The 26,667-nt window shown below is 39.8% G+C and overlaps 4 protein-coding genes and 1 pseudogene across 6 annotated transcripts; 1 reads left to right on the top strand and 4 right to left on the bottom strand.

The window, feature by feature from the left end:
* Positions 1-244: 244 nt before the first annotated feature.
* LOC145896121 (kelch-like protein 12) lies at positions 245-7,476 on the bottom strand. Of its 2 annotated transcripts, none has more exons than XM_082984976.1 (12): positions 6,947-7,476; positions 6,710-6,833; positions 6,291-6,444; positions 5,752-5,969; positions 5,108-5,251; positions 4,625-4,739; positions 3,950-4,062; positions 3,191-3,392; positions 2,389-2,532; positions 2,155-2,319; positions 1,508-1,652; positions 245-917 (listed from the first exon to the last, which is right to left on the bottom strand). In XM_082984976.1, exons 1-12 carry the CDS (start codon positions 7,030-7,032, stop codon positions 794-796), a joined length of 1,734 nt encoding a protein of 577 aa, XP_082841102.1. In that variant the 5' UTR covers positions 7,033-7,476; the 3' UTR covers positions 245-793. The 2 variants fall into 2 exon arrangements, with proteins under 2 accessions (XP_082841102.1, XP_082841103.1); XM_082984977.1 differs by having other exon boundaries at positions 4,634-4,739.
* A 533-nt stretch (positions 7,477-8,009) lies between these two features.
* LOC145895882 (putative MFS-type transporter C09D4.1) lies at positions 8,010-9,443 on the bottom strand. Its single transcript, XM_082984663.1, has one exon. The coding sequence runs from the start codon at positions 9,441-9,443 to the stop codon at positions 8,010-8,012; it is 1,434 nt and encodes a 477-aa protein (XP_082840789.1).
* Positions 9,444-12,175: 2,732 nt separating this feature from the next.
* LOC145895881 (choline/ethanolamine transporter flvcr2a-like) lies at positions 12,176-14,112 on the top strand (annotated as a pseudogene).
* Positions 14,113-16,000: 1,888 nt separating this feature from the next.
* Positions 16,001-17,008, bottom strand: LOC145895880 (choline/ethanolamine transporter FLVCR1-like). The gene has a single exon (XM_082984662.1). It carries the CDS (start codon positions 17,006-17,008, stop codon positions 16,001-16,003), a length of 1,008 nt encoding a protein of 335 aa, XP_082840788.1.
* Positions 17,009-18,648: 1,640 nt separating this feature from the next.
* On the bottom strand, positions 18,649-21,689 carry LOC145895133 (akirin-2-like). Of its 2 annotated transcripts, none has more exons than XM_082983895.1 (6): positions 21,306-21,689; positions 20,761-20,862; positions 20,265-20,356; positions 19,644-19,731; positions 19,296-19,367; positions 18,649-19,030 (listed from the first exon to the last, which is right to left on the bottom strand). In XM_082983895.1, the coding sequence occupies exons 1-6, from the start codon at positions 21,577-21,579 to the stop codon at positions 19,020-19,022; spliced, it is 639 nt and encodes a 212-aa protein (XP_082840021.1). In that variant the 5' UTR covers positions 21,580-21,689; the 3' UTR covers positions 18,649-19,019. The 2 variants fall into 2 exon arrangements, with proteins under 2 accessions (XP_082840021.1, XP_082840022.1); XM_082983896.1 differs by having other exon boundaries at positions 20,265-20,344.
* Positions 21,690-26,667: the final 4,978 nt, after the last annotated feature.

Below are 26,667 nucleotides of genomic sequence, written 5' to 3'. Positions count from 1 at the left end.
TCACCTCCGAAGTCGATCACTTAGAACCGCGACGAATTTGGCTTTCTGCAATATTGTTCTAATTTGCTTCCGCTAGTGGGCGCTCATGTATTAGTTTTTTGTGCCATAATACGGCTTGGTCAAATAAGGAATTTTTATGGCAGCGAGCCTTAGTCGGAGAAGTACAACAATATATATATTTCAAAGATCTTGCCTCGCCCGGCAATAAAACGGTGTGGACAGAATGACGCAGTGAATGTTTACGGAGATCAAATCAAACCATTTGTATTTTGCGCACAAAGCAACTACGCGGAGAAAAAATAAATACAAGAACAAAAAGGCATGGACACCGATAAAACCGTAAAGGTTATCGAGTCAGGTGCCCAAGTGAGTGTGTCACATCGAGTCAGTGAAGCTTCTTTGCATTAGTAACAGTGCAAGAAACGCATGTATTGTGGTTAAACAGAAGGCACATCACTACGACTGAACATTTCCCCGTTTCAACAGTTCGCAGGTAAGTGCATGGAACTTATAGTTCTCTTGTAAAAAAATAAAAAATGCAAAACATACATGAAGACGTCGTAAAAAACTCAATCAAGTGAAACTGGTTAGGTTTATATCACAGAAGGTTTTGTGTACCGTGCAAAATGTGCTTTAACGTTGCAATGTGTCATTGTCTCGAACGTGTTCGCATTTGCTTCTTGCTCAAGGAAACACAAACTGTCAAGCTAAAGGTTTATTGGAAGCAATCCAAGATGTTGGCACTGGTATTGAGATCTGATTGGTGGTATTGAGACAAACAGTTTACTTGGCATCAAGTTGCGACAAAGGAAAAAAGGCAGTTTGCTTTGCGAAGGTCGAAGTCGGCAACCGACCAATCAGATGTCCGAGGATCGTAAACTTCAACCGACTTGATCGCGTTTGACTTTTCTTGAACGCTGACAAAGACAAAAAATAAATATAAACACAAATATATTAAATAAAAACTAAATAAATCCAAACAACAATAAGAATTCTGTAAGCTGCAGACCGATGGCCACTGTTTCTTACTGTTAAAAAACACTTCACGATTTTGCGTGTCATCCTATAAGGTCTCGTCAGTGCAGCTTGGTGTGACTTTTCTAGACGACTTTGCCGACCAAATGGTCAGGCAAAGACTTCCATTTTGTGGTGACTACAATCACCATCATCGGTTGGGCACCAAATTTCATTTGCTTAACGATGAGGTGCTCCTTACGCGATTCGGGGAATTATTTCCCATTCTGTTACAATGCCCCTGACGGTTTCCACCCTTTGTATAATTATACCACAATCACGAACATTTTCATGCTAAAAGCAGTCGGACTTTGTATATAAAACAAATTCTATATCTTGCTTTTAAAAGAAAATGTCCTTTACAGAAAAATATATTAGTCTTTTAGACCAAGACTGACTGATTTTAGCCTGGAAATTAACAATTCCGTGATTGTGATATAAAGATAATCATATTGTGTACTTTTAATACACACGTTTTGTTGGAGAAACTCACCCGCCCGCCACGTAAATCTTCCCATTCACAACACAAGCTGAGTGTCGTGACCTTGGAATGTTCAAAGGGGCGACGAACGTCCAATCGTCGGTATTGGGGTCGTACGATTCCACTGTTGCGAGCTGTTTGCTTCCATTGAAACCTCCTTTAAAATCACCGAGGTTTTAGTTTAAGCTTGTGTGAAGAAAAGACCAAGTTTCACCGCATGGAAAACTAACAAGGGAGAGAGTTAAACGTCATTTCGTTCGCCAAGCAAGTTTTAATCGCTACAATCCTGATGAAACCCCACTATATGACAGGAGAAATTTATGTAGAATTCACGTGGATTTTGTGTATGGTCAGTTCCTCAATATTATAGAAGAACACCCCTCAGATTAAGTAAGTGGCGTTTAAATTAAAGATATTGATCGGCAAGGTAGCGGTACTTAATTCTCTTGTTTGATTAAAAACTGATGATGCCGATGAAGGCGAAATTGGTGTTTATATTTTTAGTGATAAATTAGCTCACTTCAATTTGAAACATTTAGTTCAAACAACTTATTTCTCCTATTATATCATTTTATCCTATCAATATTATACGTTAATTTTATATTCAATTAACTTGACACATTAAGGTTGGTAACAATCCGTCAAGAACAACAGCTTACCGATGGCAAAAATGCGGCCTTCGAGTTCAACGGCCGCCAGTCCGTCTCTCTTCTCATTCATGCAGGAAAATTCGCACCATTCCTCCTTGCCTTCGTCGTACTTCTCGCAGCTCGAATAAGGGGATTTCCCGTTACTACCACTACCGCCGATGCAGCATATATCCCCTAAAGAGATACAGTACCATTAGCCAATGTACAAAAAACTCGTAAGGTTCTGGTGGTAGTTTAATTTACCGTTGAGGTTTACAGCTGCGTGATATGCTCTTTTCTTCGTCATGTTCGTTGGCAAATTGCTCCACTTGTCAGCAAACAAGTCGTATCTCTCGCACGAAGAATAGAAGTTGTTGTAACTTCTTCCACCGCACACGTACAACGAATCTATCCGAATAAGGTTACATAAAAACTCAAGCAACGATCTTGTCTGGTGATGGCTAACTCAATCATTTCGTTCAGAAGGGATCCTGATGTGGTTTTGTTTGTTGAGATGCGTATGATGAAGTGGAAACTTCTCCGGCAAAAGGTATTGCCACGTATTCTTGCTTTTACGTATTTCAATACAAACTATAAGTTGCGGCATTTTTTTAGTTTATTTAGTTTTGTTCAACAATATAAAGATCAGCAAAGTGGAGCCAATAATATGAATTGTGCAGACAGACAAGGTGGAAGTCTTTGCTTGGCCGTTTAGTCAGCAACGTCGTCTGAAAGTCACACCAGCTGCACTGATGAGACCTTTTAGGTCGAAACAGTGGCCATCTGTCTGCAGCTTACACAATATAAAGATTATATCAACGTTGTCTTAAAATGAAACGATGCTTCTAGAAACCAATATTTTGCATTAAAGACCAAATATTAACAATTTTAAAGAACTGTTCCTCTGGCATAAAGTTGCGAGATTTTTATCACAACCGATGTTTCGTCAACCATCCGGTGAGACTTCTCCAGGGTTGTGTGGCAACAAGTTATCATGTACATAGACATATGCCAGAAGAACTGTTCATTAAATTCACCTCTCAGCAAGAATAGCACTACTACTTACCGTCAACGACAGTGGCCGTACAAGCTCTTCTTGGTTCGTTCAAATTTTCCAAAGACATCCAAGAGTTCGGGTGTTCCAAGTCGATCGTCTCCACTTGTTTGTGGGATGCGGTGAAGAATGTATGATAGTAGGAACCACCGACAGCGTAAATCTTCCTTCCGTGTTTCACAGCCGATCCAGAGTATCTTGGGTGGGAGAAGCCCTAAAAATATATGTATAATAAAGTCGGATTGCAGGTAACTGATTTGACCATTATTTGTTCTTGATTCGTGGCTGGCTTATAAAAGAAGGTATACAAAGTAGATGATGTGTTTGTAAACCAAAATATTACTCTAACTGAGGAGTTTACAACTGAGGAGTTGATAGCACAAGTAGAAGAAGAGGGCTGGAATAACAAGATTCGTGAGTGTGAATCTCAAGCCCATCCGTTACTCGGGTGGTTGTCTGGATCATTCCATGGCTACGAAGTCACCATAACCAACTATTGACCACCAAATTTCAGCAAATGAAGACATTTTGGGAAAAAGAACCATAATAATCGTTGTAAGTTGCAGACGGATCGACGTTGACCAAAAGGTACCACAAATTGGAAATCTGTGTGACTGCTACTGTTAAAGCTAGCGCAGCGCCAAAGTCAGCAGCTGCACTGGTGAGACCTTAGGTCGAAACAGTGTGTACATCCTGTCTGCAGCTCTCCAGATATTTTCGTTTACTTTTGTGAGAGTGGAACGCAAAATTTGACAAAATAAACACACTAACCGGTAAAGAGCGATCCAGACCAGATTGTGGGTCGTAAATACGACATTCCGAGCTGCCTTCCCTTCCTCCGATCAGGACAAAGCTCGGTTGATCTATGATCCCGTCAAACACATCTGTAATATCAAATTTTTAGTTACGTTTCTTTTCTGGAACAGAATGACTTATCTGGGCAGTTGGACAATATAACAATGACAAGTGATCTAAGATGAAAAAAAAACGGTTTTTACACCAGCATTTATGGTTTAGTTTAGGCATTAATTTGCTTGCAGTTAAAGGGCTGATACTGTACTTTTCACACTTTTGAAACGCAACCACTAGGTTTACAGGCTACCTTGGCCACAAAATACCCCGTAAAACCGAGCTTGTCGCTCCTACTTCTTGGGGGGAAAGTGGCTTATCCGGCTAGGCTGCATTTGCCTGGGCTGCGAAGCCTGTCTAAACCTAATGATCTTAATACGACAGCTGTGATCGCCAAGTAAGGACATGCGCAATGGGGCGATCCTTATCCTGCCAATAATGCCATTGCATGAAACATTACTGTGTTCTACAACACAATATACATGCTAAAACAAACATGCTAAAATATACATGCTAAAATTGATGCTAAAACAAACAGTACAGCTTTCAAACAAGTCCGAGTTAACGCCATACACACAGCTATACTCATACAAATACCTGTTGGGCTTGGAGATGGTTTGTTTACGATTTTGCCTCTTTCCAAATGCTGGATTCTCTCTCCCAATGAGTCAACCAACCTGTTTGAACAATCGATGTTGTTTCGCACAAGATCCTGTGTGGAAAACAACCGTATCCTATTACCTCATTTCCATGTAAATGCGAAAAACTTCACGCCTGGCTATGTTCTGTTCACCGAAACCTTATTAAGACTAATGTAGCACACAAACTGTATGTTACATTGGTTATTTCATGTAAAACATCTACGCAGCTAAAAAAATTTACTTTTCCGCTCTTAATTCGCTTTAACCAACATGGTCTTGTACAGAAATCACTTTTTATCACAAATAAATTCGGAAAAGTTTTTATTGTTATTATAATATAGGACAAAACAGCACCTGTTACATTGAATGTTTGCCAAATTTGGCAGTGCTCTGGCTGTTAAGTAACGCGTTCAACAATAAGTGGATACTTGACTTTTACCTCGACTCTTATATCATTGAGCTCCTCGTCAGTGACCAGAGACAATTCAATAAGTTCAAAGAGACTCGGAAAAAGTTCTTCCCTAGCGGAAAGATCCTCTTGGACCCAACGTACTATTCCCGTGAACATATCGTACTCAGAACACTGCGAACCACAGAATCACATAGCGACTTTACCACACTGCTAAGGTAATTAGTGTTTCAAATTTTGTGAAGTTGCAATAGAATTGTCGCAAATTCTAATGTTTTAATACAGTACAGGTGACATGGGCTATGGTATTAAATCAGGCAAGAACTAACTAGGGGCGCGCCGGCCAAATAAATCTTGCATTCGGGTCAGGTGTTGGGATAAACAAAACACTGTTCATACTGGCGTTGAATATTATTTTGGGGCACATTTTTGCAGCTTTTCGGTTACAACTTTTGAACGTTAATTACTGCCAATAGATTAGAGCTCACATTGCCTTATTCGATAATTTGTGGCCAATGAGGCGAAAAGTTTGCCCTCTCTAGTAATAAACGTATGTCGTTCAACCTCACAAATGTGTATAATTGGAAAACTCGTGTACTTCTGACACAAACTTGTCACCCTTCTACAACCTGGTGCAAATGCAACAGCTTCAGTGCAGCATAAAATAAACAAACCTCTCTGTTTTCGTCCTTTATGAATGCGGCGATATCGTCTACTTCGAGGTTTCCGAAATCGTCATGGTTGAACAGTGACACCAAGTCGTCAGAAAAGGCACGAGTGCATTTTTCCAAAACCTCAGGAAGGTTATAGCGTTTGGCGTAGGAGCGAATCCTCAAGGAGTTCTCAACCGTTACTATGCCAAGCAGAAACTCAGTGCAATCAAATTTTAGGTCTGTGAAATAAGGTTAACTTTATCGGCTTGCTCGATACCACAGTACTTTCGTGTTGTTATGATGATGGCTATTTTAGTGGTATATGTGTATATCTTAAGTAAGGACTGATTTTAGCCAGCATAAATAAACGTTTCCGTGCTGCTTGTGATTTTTCCGTGCTGCAGAGTGAACCATTTGTTCAGAATGGGCTTTATAAAAGAACGGGAAATGACTCCCAGAATCAACTAACAAGATTATATGTATACAGATATGATGACTATGCTGTAATCGTGAAATCGTTTGATATGGAAGAAGCAGTTAGTTGCTAGTTACATAAATACCATCAATTTGTGTGTATTCGGCGTCTTCCAGTAGATAGAAAACGTTTTCTTCCGTGATTTTGACGTACCCTGTGTAGATGTACTCGAGAATATTTGCCATGCGTTCATGAGATATGTGATCCATCACTACAACGTCAGCATATCTTTCGCGCATCTGTTTTAATGCAATTTACATGACTGCATTAGGCCTACTTAAATCTTTTGTAAAGAGGTTTTACGACACTAATCATCCTTTATGTTAAAGAATCGACTATTCGACACTTGATACCGTACACATTGTGTTTTCTACAAAAAAGCAAGACATAAGTGCTCAATTGGATGTGCTGTCTAACACTCTTAAATAAAAAAATTCAGTATTTGCGATGATTATCGAACGAAGGCACAGGCAGAATATTTGAGATATAAACACAGTTGCGTACCTCCGCGCGAAACATCGTTTTGAAGTATTCGGAAAATGTGCTCAGCAGGCATTTATGCACAGGATAATCCTTTCCTTTGCACCGAAGTTTGCCGTCGCATAAAATCTGTCGGGTTTTACGATCACTGCAAGATCATTTAAACACTCATTTACAGCCAGAATGAAGGTCGTATATTGGTTTAACGGGGCATGATAAATGACTGTGGGTGTGGCGATGCTTATGACTGGGTATACTTACTCATTGAGGTAGTCAAGAAATTTGACCCCTCTTTCCCGTTTTACGGCTTGTTTGTATTCCACAATATCTTCGTCGTCTTCAAACATCTTGCTCTGTGAATTTTTGTTCTGGCTTAGGTTACACACAGTGCCTTTACTCCATTAAACATGCTATATTATCAAACATTATTACAGTTAAATGCTCCTAGGGTAGTAGTATGTTGTTCACAAAAAGGGTTGTGATATGGAAAGGATATTCAAAACCATTCTAGTAAATGTATTAAGTATTCAGAACGCAACGGCGTACCAATAGGTCGTTTTCAGTGCAAAGCAGCATAAGGACATTGAAAGACATTGTTATAAAATGCCTGCAGCCTACACCACCATGATGAACCATGCACTTGATTGCTGATTTATTGTAAATATACAGCTGCCAGACTTTCAGTAAACTACCGTATTCCGTAATTATTCACATTTAATGAAACCACTGCAATCTTTACAAAAATCTTACTTACATATGCTGCCCATAAACTGTATAACTTGACAAAATGTGCGGAACCACTTTTTGCAGCGAACTGAGTGTTTATCAGAAAATACACCGAGAAGCGTTTTTCCCTTCGCATCGAAGCTGTTCCGCAAGAGCGCTCAAGCGAACTTTTCAGGTGGCAAATGAGCACAATGGAAATGTTATCACAGCAATAAACTATTTTGCAAATATCTATCATAGATAGGAGAATTTTGACAGAAACTATTTCTAGCTAGTTTAAAACTGAATTTTTTAGAAAGAAGAAACGACACCATGTCTATTTCTCCACGAAATGAGCAACGAGTATTTGCAAAATACATTTTGTATATATCCGCGTGGGTAGCGCATACCACGCCTCACAAATATTTACACAAAAAACACGAAATTGGAAACGTTGTGCAAGAAAAAATAATATGACGAGTAAACATGGTGAGGATGGTAGATGAAACGACCGTTAAAATACAATCTACGTAAGCCAGAGGGATAGTTCTTTCATAATTACAATTCCTGACAGCAACCGTAGCACTGCCCCCATCAGAATGGATGATATGACAGTATTTTAATTATCAGAAGCGGACGAAGATGATTGGATGAGCCTTCGTGACTCGTCAACTTCTTCCAACGAATTGTTATTGTTCCTGTTATTGTTTTTTTCACCCCACGATTGAGATTTCGGTTCTTTTAAAAAGCACGACAACACGGCCCCCATGAGCATACAGGCAGCCTGGAACAATATCGTGGCGTTGCTTCCCAAATGCTTGAACACGACCCTCCCCACCTCTCCGTATATGATTCCGATCGGTATCATGACCCCGGCGAACCAAAGAGTGACGAATGTTTCATCCATAGGCTGGGTACTCTCAGTGGTCAGCCCGTACAACGAAACCATGGCAAGCTGTGAGAACGCACCCATGGCAACATTGCAAACGTAGACGGGGACGAGATTGCCGAAAATTACTCCCATGGCCGTTCCGCTGGCGGAAAGGAATACAAGCCAAGATGCGATGATGCCAAATAACCTGAACTTTTTGTATCGGTTTATCAACATGGCGGCGGGAACGGTTCCCAATATGCAGCCAGACCCGTAAAAAGCTATTACGTTACCACCTATTATGTCGCGATCGACATGAAGCATCATCGCTATCTTCTTCAAGATCTCGGACATTAAGGTAAATTGGATCGTTTGCGCCTGGAATATTGCACTGAAGACTACACAGACGACTAGGAAGTTTTTTGAACTCAATACCCTGTAACTTTGAGACCAATACTTGTTCGATTCTTCAGCCTTGTCGTGTCGTTTTAGGTGTTGCGAAGTACTGGGAGGGTTTGGCGGCGTATCGCTTGCTATGAGACACAGAGTGAGGCATATAACGAGCGAAATAACGAAGCAAGCGCTGAACATTGTCAGTAGCGTGTCTCTGTTCATTTTCACACTTTGTGTATCACTCTTGGATATATGGAAAGTCAGGAGGTTAGTCGGCAAGGTCGCACCGAAAATGTACCCTGTGAAAAGACCCATCAGGTTAAGACTCATGGCTGTTCCCAATTCATTCTCCGGGAACCACACCACGGCAAAGATGGACGGCGTGGCCATTAAAATATTAGCTGATAATCCGGTCAACGTTTGGCCAACAACGCTCAGCCAAAATAACTTCGTGTTCATCAAGGAAATTGCGATGCAGGCGAAAGCACCGTTGAAAGAGAGGGCGCACAATAGAGCTAAAGTTCTGAACCTTACGATTCGACGGAAGGTCAGCCATGTTAGGGGCAGTGCAAAGGCAACGGGTGCCACGTCATACGCCACAGTCATCCAATCAACCTGCGCGTACGACTCATCGAAGAAGTTTACGTAAAAGTTGCTGATTTGACCGAAACAGGCGAAACACAGACCGGAGAGCATTTGCAGCAGGGTAAGTAGAACCAGGATCACCCATCTCCGCTGGGAAAGCTTTGGGTTGCTCGACTTGCATTGCTCCAAATCCTCAGAATTCATATTACAAAATTTTCGAAAAAATCTTACTGGTATCGTCACTGCAAAAATAACAGCATTTATATTAAGTTGTTGTGAAAAGACAAGCTTAAAGGGGGAAGTAATGATTAAAGATTATTTCAATTGCCAGCCTTGGTGAATTAAATAAGCACATCGGGTATACAGTAAAGATACGGTTACTGATGAAACACCGCCAGCGAGATTCTGGAAAATGGAACTTCTCTTGCCCATAAAATTTTTCTCCAAACTGTTACTAATATTTTCAAGCCCCATACAAAACGAACAAGGAGCTCTTTTGAAGAGAGTCACCTTTTATTGAGAACGTAACTCGTATAGCCGACAGGGTCAACCAAACTACAACTTAAACGCTCACTTTATCACAGCCAACATCAAATAACTGCCATTTCAAATTGACCAAACATGCAAAAATCAACTTCAGCAGTCCTTCATTAGCTACTGCCATGTTGTCAATGGTGGGGGTGACAGTGTCCTGTCCATACTTGAACCAAAACCCCGTCTATATCTGTCCGAGAGATCGTGCTATTTTGTGGCTATCCATTATATGACGAAAATCGACGTGTGGCACTTGGTGAACCCCCAGTGTTATTCGAGAACCAAACACGATAATTTTTACTTCGCTAGTCAGCGACTGAAAACGTAATTACAGAACGGTTGTCCTACATGTTTAAATCTCAACCGTCCATTAATGTTTCCAGGTATTCGATATTGCATACATTCGATTTACACCCTTATTGTAGTTTCTACGAATTTTACTATGTTTATGTACATGATATCTTGTTGCCACATAACTCTGAAGAAGTCTCACCGGATGGTTGACGAAACGTCGGTTGTGATGAAAATCTCGTAACTTTATGCCAGAGGAACAGTTCCTGAACATTACAATGCCTGGCAGCAAGAACAGCACTATAACAAAAAATCAGTAATTTCAACTTTACTGGATCATGAAACCAAGCTATAGGGTATACCCTGGCAGGCTGTCGACCTATTATATGTATAGTTGCTTAGTATAAACAGAAAAATTCAACCTGGCAGACAGCTCTTACGATGATAAGCAATGTGGAGCCAATAATATGAATTGTGTATAAGCTGCTCTTCCGATGTTTAAAATCAGAAAAATATATTTCGCCCTGAAAAGCCATCATTTTGTTGATATGTCGGCCAGATTATTTTTTTTTTCTGTTTATGCGTAGCATTATAAAGTTAGGTACTTTGTACATATATGTGTGTTTTGCGTTAACGATGATGTCGATTCACGATCACACGACGTGGCAAGTTCGTGGGTCACGACGACCGATAACCTCGGGGGCAGAGTGGTTTGCGTGGCCGAAATCCGTGTCAGTTCGCAGTTTTATGAACGAAATCGGTTTGAAACGATCTATTTGCGGAGTTGCCTGTTGTACTCATATAGGCCGAAAGTTCGTTTTGATCGCACGTTTTGATTACCTAACATGTAATCCAATGCAGGGGGGTAATTTCAAATAATAATGCAGTTACTGGCTTCGAAAAACATAACGCAAGTCCTAAAGTTATTGAAATGTCAACCAAAATAAGAAGCTGTAATTTGCAGTGGCATCCAAACGTTGACTTAAACGCCACGAAAACACAGTAACCACCCTTGTATTGCTCGGTGATGCTCGGTGATGCTCGGTGATCCTCGGTGATGCTCGGTGATGCTCGGTGATGCTCGGTGATGCCGGTGATGCTAGGTGATGCTAGGTGATGCTCGGTGATGCTCGGTGATGCTCGGTGATGCTCGGTGATGCCGGTGATGCTAGGTGATGCTAGGTGATGCTCGGTGATTCTCGGTGATGCTCGGTGATTCTCGGTGATGCTCGGTGATACTCGGTGATTTTCGGTGATGAGTTTGGCTCTTTTTACAATATTCGTACAATCGTATGACGAAGGACATTCGAGATTACGTGACACAATTAAATAAAGGAGAATCGGATAAAATATTTTTTTGATTTACAAACAACAACTAAAATTAAAAAACAGCGCAACAGCGAGTAAAACATCTTTGCGATTTGATATTTCAGTCTTACCCTCACGGCGGATCGTTTTTTTCAAATGTACGCAAATTTTGACACGAATTTCGTGCGGAAAATCTACGTGCGGAAAATCTTCGTGCGATGCTTTGATAATTTCCGCATGTAAAAAAAGCCCGAGAAAGGTTTACACGGTGTTGTAAAGATTGAAGCTTTCAGCTTTACGCTGCAAATGTTAGCTTTACGCTGCAAAATGCGTCACAGGTATGTTACATAGGTATTCCCAAAAGTGTAATAGGTTTAGCAAGTCTGGGGGATTACACGAAGCAAATGGAAATGATTTTATAGGACAGTGAAAATACAACTTAACGCGTCATGAATCAGTCAGAAAAGCCGGTGTTTATTTGTACTTGTTGCTTGCAATGAGTTTACGAAGAAATATTCGCCGCATGCGCGTTACACAAGACAACATATTCGCTAAGGTTACTATGCAAACAACATTGGTCTTCCACGCAATCACGAGTTCTATACCGAATCCATTTGCATTGTTGTTCCTTGCAGCTTAAATGACATCTATGACATTTCTCGAATCGTAAATAATGAACAAATACTTGTAGTTCATCATGAAGAAAGAATGCATTTCTGGGCAACACTTGCATGCAATAGTGACGTATATTTCTATGAATGTAAATATAATCGTATGTAAAGGGTGCTTCAGAAAACGACATTATGGAGCATATCTGTGCAGTGACGGAGTGTAAGGTAGTATGTTTCCGAACAAGTGTCGACAGTTATTAAGTAACGAACAGGTTATACACGATTACCGCATATAAATTTTAGGCCGATCGAAGTGTCGATAAATTGGGTTAATAAGGATATAACTTGTTTGTAAACTCTTGGCATGGTGCAGGACGTGCGTAATTTTGCATTGTTTTGTCAGCGATGCAATTAGCAAAAAATCAAAACAAATCCAAGCGTGAGTAAAAATATGCTGTAATAATTTTTATCGCCTATTTCATATTCTTGTATACAAGAGATTAAATACGGATGGTCATATATAATAAATAACCACGTTTTTATTTATAACCTGTGGCGTGCTTAAGTACATTTCATCACAAAAGACCCGTTTACTTGTACAGAAAAGGCCGGAAGTAGGTTATTTATATTTCAGTTTGCACCCGTCGTCAGCCACAGTAAATCGTGCTGAAACTATATAGGTCACCATGCTTGCCGAAGAATCAAATTTCGAGGAAAACAGCAACATCCGATTGTCAATGAGACGATGGATTATCTTGGTACTACTCACTCTGCTACAAATATTATCCGGAATAGCATTCACGTGTTTCGGACAAATCAACAACTTCTTTGTCCTATTTTTCCACGTGACCTATACCCAAGTTGATTGGATGACAATTGCGTATGACGTGGCCCCGATCGCCTTTGCATTGCCTTTTACTTGGATCACCCACCGCCGAATTGTCGGCTTTAGAAACCTATCCTTGGTATGCGTTCTTTCTTTCAACACTGCGTTTGCTTGCTTTGCCATTTCTTTGATGGATACTAATTTGTTTTGGCTAAGCGTAGTTGGCCAAACACTCACCGGGTTGGGGGCATTCATTTTAATGTCAACACCGTCTATTTTCGCCACAGTTTGGTTTGCTGAAAACGAGGTTGGAACGGCTATTAGCTTCAACTTGATGGGGCTTTTTGCAGGTTATGCCATCGGGGGCGTCCTACCCACATCTGTGTTAACATTATCTACAAACAACAGCAACGGGAGGCAAACAATTACTTCCGATAAAGACGCTCTTCTGTTAATATTTAGTACTTGTTTTGTGCTCTCAGTCGTAATAAGCCTGGCGTTGTGTCTAACTACCAAAGATGTCCCACCCAACCCCCCAAACGCACTGCAGCGTCTGAAGAGACTCGAAAGTACAGTGAACACCAGCAGTTATTGGTCAAACACAAAACGGCTGCTGAGCCAAAAAAACTTCCTTCTCGTGTGTGTCGTTTTCGGGGCTGTCTTCCAAGGCACCACAGTTGAGATCACAATGATGTCCGAGATATTGGAGCATTCCGGGAAATATCACACAAACACAGACCTGGTCGGTGGTTACGTCGTAGGCCTGTATTCTTTGGGTAACATATTAGGGACAATTCCCGCCGCAATGTTAATCAATCGGTACAAACAGTTCGGGATTATCAGCATCATATCCGTTTGGTTGGTCTTTTTGTCCGCACTTGGAATAGCTTTGGGTGTGATTTTCGGCAGTCTCGCTACCGCGTACGTCTGCAACGTTGCCATGGGAGCAGTTTCACAATTGGCCATGGTGGCGTTGTATGGAATCCTCACCGAAGCCACGCAACCACTGGACGAAACTTTCGTAACACTTTGGTTTGCTGGAATTATTGTGCCCATGGGAATCATATACGGCGAAGGGGGGAGGTTTGTGTTTGAGTACTTGGGAAGCAACGCGGCGATTTTGTTTCAGGCTGCCTCTATGCTGCTGGGGGCTGTTTGTACTTGCTTCTTCGTAACTCCGCAAGTTGATGACAACAGCGTGTGTGAAGATGACGAGGAAACCAAACTCATCAGTGAATCTTCATCGGAAACTACTGATGATGACAATGTACGTCACCCAATTAACCAAGGGAGAATCAGATAAAATATTTTTTTCAGCATGACTGATTTACAAACATAAACGAAAATTAAAAAACAGCGCAACAGCGAGTAAAACATATTTGTTATTGGAAATTTCAGTCTTATCGTCACGGTAGGACGCTTTTTACAACTGTAAGAAAATTTTAACACGAATTTCGCTTGGAAAATCTTTGTGCTCGGCTTTGATAACTTTCGCAAACATAAAGCCCGAGATAGGTTTGCAAGATGTTATAAAGATTGAAGCTTTCGGTTTTACGCTGCAAATGTTTGCAATGCAGCACTATGACTGTATGGGCGTCACAGCTATGTTACATAGGTATTCCCAAAAGTGTAATAGGTTTAGCAAGTCTGGGGGTTTACAGGACGCAAATGAAAATGATTTTATAGAACAGTAAAAATACAACTTAACACGTAATGAATCAATCAGGAAAGCCGGTGTTTATTTGTACTTCTTGCTTACAATGAGTGTACGAACAAATTTTAGCCGCATGTACGTCACGCAGACAACATATTCGCAAAGGTCACTATGCAAACAATTTTGGTCTTGCACGTCATCACGTTTTGTGCCGGATCCATTTGCATTGATGTTTCTTGCAGCTTAACTGACACTTATGACATTTCTTATGAATCGCAAGTGATGAACAATTACTTGTGGTTCATCACGATGGAGGAATGCATTTCTGGGCAGCACTTTGCATGCAATATTGACGAATATTTCTATGGAAGTAAACATAGACGTCGGTGAATCGCAAGATGACATTATGGAGAATGTCCATGTGGTTACGTGGTTTTAGGTGATGTGTTTAAGGCGTACATAGTGAATATTGGAATAAATTTACTGATCGAGTGAAGATCGTGGCACAAACTTAAATGTCCCTGATTTTACGTACAAAACATTTAAAAATCTTGTAGAGAATTGGAAAGCAGTAAAAACAATCCGCATTGCTGTGAGATGTGATTAATCGCCCTGATGTCCGGTGTTGTCAACGGAATGTTTCATGTGTATATAGTACATGTATTTGCTTCACCCGAAAATTGCCTGTTTTTGTACAAGAGATTAAATACAGATGTTAGCATTTCCCTTGCACCAAACTCCTAACAAGCAAAAGAGTTTTAAATATTTACATGTTATAAATAAACCCGGTTTTTAGCTGTAGCCTTAAGTATATTTCAGTTTGCACCCGTCGTCAGCCACAGTAAATCGTGCTGAAACTATATAGGTCACCATGCTTGCCGAAGAATCAAATTTCGAGGAAAACAGCAACATCCGATTATCAATGAGACGATGGATTGTCTTGGTACTACTCACTCATTTGCTGGAATCGCATTGTGCCCATGGGAATCATATACGGCGAAGGGGGGAGGCTTGTGTTTGACTACTTGGGAAGCACCGAAACATGTTTTCTTTAAAATAAAACCGAGTTTTTTATGTTGTTATTTTATATGTGAAGTTTCCGTCTGTGTCACGCACAACAAGTGGCGTTGGACAAAGGTCGATCACAGCAAGGAAATAATAAATGTTGAAACTTTAAGCTGGATCTGATAAGTTTATATTAGCTACACTACAGCGTGATGCCAAATCTCTTCGTTCCTTTAGGTGACTCTAGCTCGGCGGCTGGATGAACTAGCCTTGTGGGCGGATCCGGGCCACGGGCCGTAGTTTAGCGACCCCCGGATTAAATCTGCGGTCAGAAGCAAAACCTTTTGTTCATATTTTACGAGAACGAAAGCTGACGAAAAAAGATTTAAAACAGTATCAAACTAGCCCAAAAATTCATAGTCCCGTTGTGAACATGGTTTAAAAGGTGGTGCGACACAACAAACTTTAATCCAATGGCCCTGAGTTACTGACTCTCCTTAACCAAAAAAGTTCTCGTGTTATAATATGTTGTTTAGTCGGTATCAGTTGTATCCGGTGACGATTCACTGATGAGTTTGGTTTCCTCGTCATCTTCACACACGCTGTTGTCGTCCACTTGCGAAGTTACGAAAAAGCAAGAACAAACCGCCCCCATCAGCATAGAGGCAGCCTGGAACAAAATCGCCGCGTTGCTTCCCAAGTAGTCAAACACAAGCCTCCCCCCTTCGCCGTATATGATTCCCATGGGAACTATGATTCCAGCAAACCAAAGTGTTACGAAAGTTTCGTCCAATGGTTGCGTGGCTTCGGTGAGGATGCCATACAGCGCCACCATAGCCAGTTGTGAAACTGCTCCCATGGCAACGTTGCAGACGTACGCGGTTGCGAGACTGCCGAAAATCACACCCAAAGCTATTCCAAGTGCGGACAAAAAGACCAACCAAACGGATATGATGCTGATAATCCCGAACTGTTTGTACCGATTGATTAACATTGCGGCGGGAATTGTCCCTAATATGTCACCCAAAGAATACAGGGCTATGACGTAACCACCGACCAGATCTGTGTTTGTGTGAAATTTCCCGGAATGCTTCAATATGTCAGACATCATTGTGAACTCAATTGTGGAAGCTTGGAAGACAGCCCCAAACACGACACACACGAGAAGGAAAGTTTTTTGGCTCACCAGCCGTTTCGTGTTTGACCAATAACTACTTGTGTTCGCTGCACTTTCGAGTCTCTTGAGTCGCTGCAAGGCGTTTGGGGGGTTGGGTGGGACATCTTTGGTAGTTAGACACAACGCCAGGCTTATTACGACTGAGAGCACAAAACAAGTACCAAATATTAACAGAAGGGCGTCTTTATCGGAAATAATTGTCTGCCTCCAGTTGCTGTTGTTTGTAGATAATGTTAACACAGATGTGGGTAGGACGCCCCCGATGGCATAACCTGCAAAAAGCCCCATCAAGTTGAAGCTTATAGCCGTTCCAACTTCGTTTTCAGCAAACCAAACTGTGGCGAAAATAGACGGTGTTGACATTAAAATGAATGCCCCCAACCCGGTTAGTGTTTGACCAACGATGCATAACCAAAACAAATTACTATTCATCAATGAAATGGCAAAGCAAGCAAACGCAGTGTTGAAAGAAAGAACGCATACCACGGATAGGTTTTTAAACCCGACAATTCGGCGGTGGGTGATCCAAGTAAAAGGCAATACAAAGGCGATCGGGGCCACGTCATACGCAATTGTCATCCAATCAACTTGGGTGTAGGTCACGTGGAAAAAATGGACAAAAAAGTTGTTGATTTGTCCGAAACACGCGTATGCTATTCCGGATAATATTTGAAGCAGAGTGAGTTGTACCAAGATAATCCATCGTCTCATTGACAATCGGATGTTGCTGTTTTCTTCGATATTTAATTCTTCTGCAAACATAGTGACCTATATAGTTTCAGCACGATCTACTATGCGGCTGACGACGGGTGCAAACTGAAATATAAATTACCTACAAGTAAACGGGTATTTTGTCATAAAATGCATACTGAACACTAAATTTATTACATGTAAAATTTAATAATTCTTTTGTTAGTTTGGAGTTTTGTGCATGGAAAGGCTAGCATCCGTATTTAATCTCTTGCACAAAAGCAGGCCATTCTCGGGTGAAGCAAAAGCATGCAAGAAATACACCGGACATCAGAGCAATCAATCATATTTCACAGCAATGCGGATTGTGGTTACTGCCTTCCAATTTTCTACAAGATTTTTAGTTTTTTTCTACGTAAAATCAGGGACATTTAAGTTTGTGCCACGATCTTCTCTCGATCAGTGAATTTATTCGAATATTCACTATGTAGGCGATAAACGTTATTGCCACATATTTTTATTCATGCTTGGATTTATTTGTTTTCTTTTTGCTTCATTGTTGAAAATCTAAGGCAAAATTGCGCACGTCCTGCACCAAGCCAAGAGTTTACAATCAAGTTATATCCTTCGTAGACCAATTTCTCGACACTTTGTTCAGCCTAAAATTTATAAGCGTCAATCGTTTACAACCTGTTCGTTATTATCTTTTAAAACCGACCACACTTGTTAACCTGCCAGACTTGCTAACCTGTTACACTTTTGGAATACCTGCGTAATATACCTATTACGTCCTTGCCTGTGCCGATAGTCTTACTGCTGTGTTGCAAATATTTGCAGTGTGAAGCTGAATGCTTAAGTAACATCGTGCAAACGTTTCTTAGGCTTTTTTGCTCGCGGAAATGATCTAAGCCGTGCACGAAGATTTTCCACTTGCAATTCGTGTCCAAATTTGCGTTTAGTTTTCAAAAACGTCCTTCCGTGACGATAACAATGTGGTGACGAACAAACTTAAACCGAATTACAATACAAAATGACCCCGTGTCAAACGCTGTTTTATTTTGAAAACGAGCAAAACTGGTGATGCTCTTTATAGAGAAACATGGTTATGAAAGCTTGTTTTGTATTGGTATTTTGTTCATTACAGTTGAGGATTTCATTAAATAGTCGGGCCGCAGGAAGTTGTTTCAAAATGTCAAAGCTGTGATTGAAAACAAACTATATGTTAGGACCATTACCAAACATTTCGGAACCCTAATTTATATTTTAATTGTTCAAAAAAATCCCCACCTCGGCTGCAAGAAAACCCCTTAAAACTCCCAATACATTTATTGTGGTTGCAGGGCAACGTTCTGCACAACGGAAAGAAATTCACATCAAGCGAAAAGAAAAGGTATTACTGGCTGTTAAAGTAGACGGGTATGGTGTGATGGAAAAACATATTTGTCATAACCAAGGCCTTAAAAAAAATCAGCCTAAGTAAAATAAAATGACCCCAGTTGGTGAAGTGAACACACACACACACACACACAAGGACGCACAAATACACGAAAGAACAAGATTGGTGACAATAATTCACCAAGAACAAGCAGTGTTTTTTTTTATTTATGTTCATGGGCAAAAAACAGAACTATTAACAGTTATTTGTTGGAAAGAGCAGCATCCAGGTGCGTCATGATTTGGCCGGTCAAGAAACATCTGCAGAAAAGACAAAAAATTGCCATTAAAACATTGCTTTGATACTGGTTTAAATAAATTGTAATTTAGTTTGCTTTTTGATTAAGTTTTTTCAAATATCAGGCCTTATAACGATAAGTAAATTGAATCAGAGCAATTTTGTTTTATAATTTAAAATGTATACATTTGAAAGTGAGGTGAACAACATGTTTTGCAAGAACACCATGTTCACAAGCTACAAATGACCTGTTTGTACAAGGTTTGGTAAAATTTTTATAAAACTTACAGCTCATTGCATGACTTTCATAAAGCTTTTTTAATTGGTCCTGGTTGAATTTGACAAAGGTCTCATATTGTTCTGAAAGAAACATAGACGTTAATTAGTATCTAAAACCCCTTTATGTTAAACAAAAAACACAACATAAGATAAAAAAGCATTAAAAAAACTGCTCTCTTTGTAATGATAAAGCTACAAGCACTGCAATGTAAACATTCAATATGTTTGTCAAAAGTACCAACATACCAGAGAAGAGCAGTTACACACAAATAGTTCACCATTTTTTCATACAATGGTCAGTTTTTACCAGAAAAGTGGGATGCTTGTTGGCATCAGTTCGAAAAGGAAAAAACGTACCAGACAGTTTGTTGAGAAGAACACTTTCATATTCAGCTCTTATTGAATCTTCCTGTTCTTTCAGAAGTTGTTGACATATTAAGGTGACCTTCAAAATGAGCCAAAAGTTTAAAAGTGAGAGGAAAAAATATGTTTTTGAACTGAAGTCTTGAGCATTTCACACTTGCGTTTTCTTAATGCTTTATAATTATGATAAATTTTATTTACCAAGGAATGACTAGAGGCATCTTTAAAGGTAAAATTTTACATCCTCCATTGTACAATGCAGCCAGACCCCATTGATCGGAAATTTTAAGACTGCTTGGTTTTAAAACCTCATGTCATTAATTACAGTATCCAAACAAAAAAGTCCAAGTTTATGCAACAACATTGCAATTTATGTTATTTATCATGTTAGCTCTAATCTGATGTCAACCACTAAATTGAAAGCAATATATAATCAGCTTCATTCTATAACTTTTTTGCTTTACACGTCGTGCCAAAATAATTAAAATTGACACTTTTATTCCTTTTTCATGGTGATGATTTCATTGAACATATCTACCCTACAGAGGTTTTACATATCAGTCAATTGCCTTTGGTCAAGTGGTAGTTAAGCTTACAATGCCACTTTGTATTTACCTGCTTTACAGTTAAAAGCGGTTGTTCGGAAGAGCTCTTTGCATCGTTGATATCCATGCTTGGCAAGTTGGATGTGGAGGCTACGAGTTGTCCTGAAAAAGCAAAGAAGTAAACAGATACAGGTTTATATGCATACACACCAATTATGAGCTGTGCTCAAATCAATGATAAAATATATCAGAGGTTGTTAACAATACGGCAAGTTGATATGTAGACTTGGGGTAAAGACCCTGCATGAGGTAGCACAGCAAATTTTATTGAAAAGGGTCAACATCATACAGAGACAGAGTATATATACAACATTTAGTTGTAGTACAATGGCAAAAAAGTATTTATTATATCTTAAGATTACAGTAAAGTAATAATTAGTGGAAACAGTAACCTGTTAAAAGGGGTTGTGAGCGAAAAGCATGAAAGTGAGCACGAAAATAATTTGAGAAACCGGCTTGCTTAGCAGCCACTAAAATAAAATGAACATGATGCTTTGCACATTTACCTAAATTGCTGCTTTGCGATAATTCAGCTTTTGCATTTGCCTCAACAACTGCTTGTCGTCTTTTCATTTGTCGATATTTTTTGTAAATTCCATTGACTACATCTATAAAATAGCATAATTATATATAAAAGAGTTAAGTTTAGAAGAATATAGATATGTCACATAGATTGTTAAAGTATATATACATGGTCCAGTCTGCAGAATGTGGCAGTTCCCGACGAGATCTCAGATGTGCAAGACTATCTTTTCATGTGCGCGCATGCACGACCCCTAAGCCCGCATGCAACGAAAACGATAAAGCGTCCTACTTTTAATGGTTTTATGTTTGGACATTCGCATGCAGTCGAAAAAATTTGGCGTGCAAACAAAAAAAGTGAAAGAAAATCTTGCGCATTCAGATGCCATACTCTGCAGACTGGTACATGGTAGTTGTTTTGGTGTGAATATTTTTAATTAAAGGAATAATTTCTCTAGAGGTTAAGAGGAATTGCTTCTGCTCATAATTCCAGACTGACAGTCGAGTTGAATTTATTTAATCCCCATACCGGTTGTAGAAATTCCAGCAGCACCCTGTCTGGCTGAGAAAGGGGAACCTTCTACCAACGGCTTAAGATCTTTTTCGAATTTCTGCCATGCTGCCAAAGGATTTTTCCACGTTTCCTTGCACGGTGGTCGCCCGGAATTGGCAGAAAATGCTGGTCTTAAAAATCGTTTTTTACAGATCGGCGCACATCCGGTTTCTGGACCAACTGATGAGTTCACACCACCATCATGCAGAGGGGACAAATCCAATCTTCTTTTGAGGGTTACGCAAGCCATTGTTCCAAATGATTTAAGTAATTTAGCCTACTTAATTTGTGTGTAGCACCGATGAATTAATTTTAAATGACCAAAATTTACAAATGCCCAAACCCAATTAATTAAATAAATTGGCTACAAACAAAAACATATTATCTTAAAATCCAATTTTTTAGCCAGAAACGTGAATTTCCGTTTTTACGTTTGTCCTTTGTTACGTCACAATTTGTTAACTAAGAGTTACGACTCAATGGAAACAAACATTTTTCCACAACCTTATGTTATTTTTTTTCGCCCAACAAGTTTTTGGTATAAAATCAACACGAAACACTACATAATAACTTCTATATTCAAACTTTTTACAAGCTCTGTCTGAAGTCAGTATCAGGAGTTGGCAGGGCTCCTTGGATTTAATTTTATTTCCAGTGTTTCCAAAACGTTTTGGTATAATTATTTATTTTTTCAGCATGATGATGTTTTTTTGTTAATGGATTTTTAGTTTTTAATTTGGAATTACAAAATGTTCATACCCATGATAGATTTGTAGATGTTATAATATGACAAAATATGTATACTTTTACCCCAAAAAACACTTAGTCAAGTACTAACTCCAGTTACGAATAAAAATCTGTGATCAAAAATTGAAAAAAAATGATGAGGTAGAAACAGGCATAATTTTTTAAACTCTTCGCAGAATTTTAAAATTTGTTTCACAATTTGCAACTTAACCATGCAACTCTCTGTCTTACGCGCACTTATCTGCGTTCGTCGATCGATTTGCCAAAGCTTATGTAATCGGTGGCTAACTTTGCTACAACGATCGAGCTGCGAGGCAACAGAAATGTCATGTTAGAAAGTTACCAGATGCATAAACTTATTAAAAGGAACAATTTTAGGTGCATATCTCGTTTATCACTCGCACAAGATGTTTTGATGGCGATGGCAGCGCTGGACTAAACCAGTCAAACCCATGACTGCAGTCAAGCGTGACCGCGAGGCTTTCTACGCGCTGGTTACGAGAGTTTAAATATTAGTTTTAAGCTCCGAAGGGTAATTTTATTCCTTTGTTAAACCGTCTTATGGTTACCTTGTTCACGTCATTCAGAATTTATCGAAATAACTACTTCACAGTATTTGTTTCATGCTCTGAAATGGAACTCTTGCAAAATATATTGGCAAGTATAAGTGTTGAATGTTGATTATTACCACTGTGCTTTGTATGTACTGACTTCTCTTCTCTACCGGAACCGGAACAAAAAGTTATAAAAGGGACGAGTTGCCGGCTTCTTCTGGTCCAGTGTGAAATGACAAACTATCTGTATTGTGTAAAATGCAAAATAAAAACCTCGCCCAACGCAAGCGAGGCTGAATTGCAATCAATGTGTAAGGAATATGTTCACCCAATTCCAGGTAAAATCTGACAAACAAAATGTGGTTAAGATGCCGCCAGTCGTAAAAGGACACGAAATCAACTTTCCGTTAATTGGATGTGAATTTTATTATGTGCGAAAACTGCATTTGACTGGCTATATGTGCCTCTGTGCATGAGTTGAACCTTCAAATACCGTTTAGGGTTTTATTGTCATTATTTTTGAAAAGAGTCAGAATTTGTTGGGGACGCTTTAACGCCTAAACCTTGGATTTCAAGAACAGGATGCAACAAATTAGCCAGGGATCGTAGAATTATGTTTCATTGTTAACACTAGCCGATTTCCAAAGGTTCCAACTATGTAGATCAGAGGCACAATGTCTTCAACAGTTTTCAGCAAAACCCATTTGTGTCTTTACACTGAGCAAATCATCCACCTTATATGTTCTAACCCTAGTAATCACCACAAGAGTCATTCCCCCACAAGAGTCATTGCCCCGTTTGGTGGTGTCTCTAACGTGTGTAAACATAAGTTTAGAGATGAGCTTGTTCCTTTATTGAGTTAAGTCGGGATTTATGCAGATAAACATATTTACAATAACTTCGAAAGTCGCGATCTTTTAACACACTGCAAAACGAAGAAAATTTATGAAATGTGTCGCAATCGGTTTTATTAAACCCGAGCTTGGAAACAAAGTAGTTCGTAGTCCGCTGATAAACCCCACTGAATGCCGAAAGGGGATTTGCCACAAGGTGCTACGCGATTGAACGGGTGAGGTTTTGTATTTGCACTTTTATGCAATCAAAGCTTTAATAACGCAACGCCGCACCGATTTTATTTCATTGCCAAATGTTTATCGTCTGTCCTAGCAACCTGAGCAATCGTCTTCTTTTGATGTTTTGGAGAACTTTGCTGGAGGAAGACATGAAAAAACAAAGAGTTGACCCCTGGGGGTTATGCACTTCAGGCCAACTACAAGAATTATGCCGATGGATTGAAGTAATAATGACGGGGAAAGTACTTCGCATTTGATCCATTTGACAAAATCTTGCCCCGTGATTGAAATACAACGCCTAAACTTTATTTACATAAAAAAACTGCTTTTTGACCCCAGAACAACTAAAGGTGAATTTTTTACAAAAAGCCTCAAAAGGGTTTTTGCAATTGGGCCCTGAATTTTAAACAATCGCTCCCGAATGTTGATATTTTTAACAAATGCAGACAAACGCTCCGGAAAGTTCAGCTTGGCCTGGTTGATTTTATTCCTATGTTGAGGTATGATGGGCCATTTACCGTTATCTTTCTTATATCATTTAGAAATTATCCAAATCATAGCTTGATAACCGAGGAGAAATACCTATCAGTGTCGCCATCAGACTTGTTATCAACCGAGTGGTTGGTAACGCAATGATTCGCAGTTTGTTCAGAAAGTCCCTCCGGATACCCAAGGGGATTTCCCGCCATACCACTGGCTGTCACGCGATTAAACTGCTGCGGCTCCGTCTATTACAAGGGACTGGGTGAGGTTCTGCATTCAAACTTGTTCAAACAAATCCTTAACAATTGCCGCCGCGCCTTTATTTGCGGAGCTGTAAAATTGAAAAAGTAAACCCTTCACGATATCTTAACTTACGGCGAATTTTATGACGTCAACTTTCCAATGCTTGTTATTGCGTCACGGAAAAATTTTTTTTTGTTTCTTTGGTATCCGGTATTTGTACTAACGAAACAATTGAAGCATTGAAGTCGGCTCCGCAAAGGTAAATTTCCATACTGATACAAACTTGCAAAGTCACGGATGTTGTTAACCCAATGCCTTACAGTAAAACAGTCCAGAGTCCGTCCAGAGTCCGTCCTGAACCCCCGCTGGACACCCAGAGGGGCTTTACCTCCAGGTGATATGCGATTGATATTCTGTCGTTTGGTGTTGCAATTTAAACTTATTTGGTATCATCCTGACTCATATACCAAGTAGAAAACCTGTTCGGGATTGCCCTGGCTGGGTTCGAATTCCCGGTGACGCAAACGAAAACGTTAAACTTGTTCAAAACGACACAGGTCCTGATATTTCCAAACATATTTGGACTTAAAACTGTTCTACAATACCACAAGCGATTTAACCGAGTAAATTGCGATAATTTTTAATAAAGACAACGTTTTGGTGCTTGTTTTTGTGTTAAAGAAAAATATTTTGCCGTTGCTGACAGTAAAATCATCTGGTACTTGCTTGAGCAAGTTAGATCATACCAACCAATAGAAATGCAATGGTAGTAACATTTTTAATTTGTAAACTTAAACCAATGTATAAATTGAAGGGGCGAATTTGGAAGTTAGATAAATTCATTGTTTTATGCTTACCCTAGCATTCACAAAATCGGCCACTTAACAATGAAGACGCAAAATGGTTGAAAAGTGTCGCCATCCGACTTGTTGTTTAAAGTGGGGCTCAGTACTTGGTTCGTCTGAACCCCCTCTTGGTACCCTGGGGATTAACCGCCAGGGGTCACGCTATCGATCTCGCAGGTTCGCGGTCTTCAACTCTTTAATCAAGGCGGGTGATTGGCAGCATTAACCAAGCGCCCGACCCGTATACCAAGCAAAAACCTTACCGGGATTCGTACCCAGGACATCTAGGGTTCAAATCCCGGTGTGGTAAAAAAACAAAAAACTCTTTAATTAAAACCTAAACGACCTGTGATTTCTTCCGTTGTTCAGATAAGTGAAAAGTTTCGTGTGAAAATTCTGTCGCCACCAGACTTGTTGTTACTCAGTCCACAGTCCGTCTAAAAACTCAGTGGTTACCCAGGGTATTTACCACTAGGTGTCACGCATTTATGCTTGTGCAATTAAATGTTTGCAGACATAGCATTAGCAGTATAGCGGGTAATGCCGCGCCAACTTTATACGCACAGCAGTAAAAGCCCAAAGCAAACATCTTTAATGCAGTGCCAGACAAATTGAAGAATAAAGTTGCGACCATCATTGTTTGCATTAAAACTAAGGGATTTCTCTCGTAAGGCAAAGGTTCCACCGAAAATGTCATGTGATCTCCATTAAAAAAGGTCCTCGCACCAGCACATTTTCTCTCTTAAGGGCCCTGGATTGCCACATATTTTTTGTCCCCAATGTCGCTGCTTTTGCAGCAGTGGAAATTCTGGGCCACTTTACACTAATTACTGCCTTTCCAACGTGTGCACAGACCGTAAACACCAGAGGGGAAACCACCAGTCGAGAACCCTGGCTGTGGAAATCACCTCGGGCAAACTGTCTGCACCTCACGTGCCCCATTCTTCTACGTACGTTGGTGAGTAAATGCATTGTTTAATGGTTATCCATTGTTCATTGTTTTATCCTAGCATTATAAAAAATGGTTCCCTTTAAAGGCAAAGGCGAAAATGATTGAAAAGTGTCGCCATTCGACTTGTTGTTTAAAGCGGGGCGTTAGAATAAAGTTCGTCTGAACTCCCACTTGGTACCCAGGTCGGGGATTTACCCCTGAGGTCAAATAATCGAACACGCAAGGTCGCAGTTTTTAACTCCTCAATCAAAACCTAAACCACCTATGGTGTGTACCGTTGTTCAAATAAACACTTACGAAAATATTTGTTTCATTTTTATTGTGAAAAATTATTTCTTTTAATTTTGAGAATAAAGACTGGCCCTATCTGTTGTTAACATTGTCCACGTCTTTTTATTTTTAGAATTATGAGTAAATCCGTTAATACGGTTCCTATATTTT

The sequence above is a fragment of the Ascidia mentula genome, chromosome 3, assembly GCF_947561715.1.
Source record: "Ascidia mentula chromosome 3, kaAscMent1.1, whole genome shotgun sequence".
NCBI lineage: Eukaryota > Metazoa > Chordata > Ascidiacea > Phlebobranchia > Ascidiidae > Ascidia > Ascidia mentula.
This window is presented reverse-complemented; position numbering and strand designations above follow the sequence as displayed.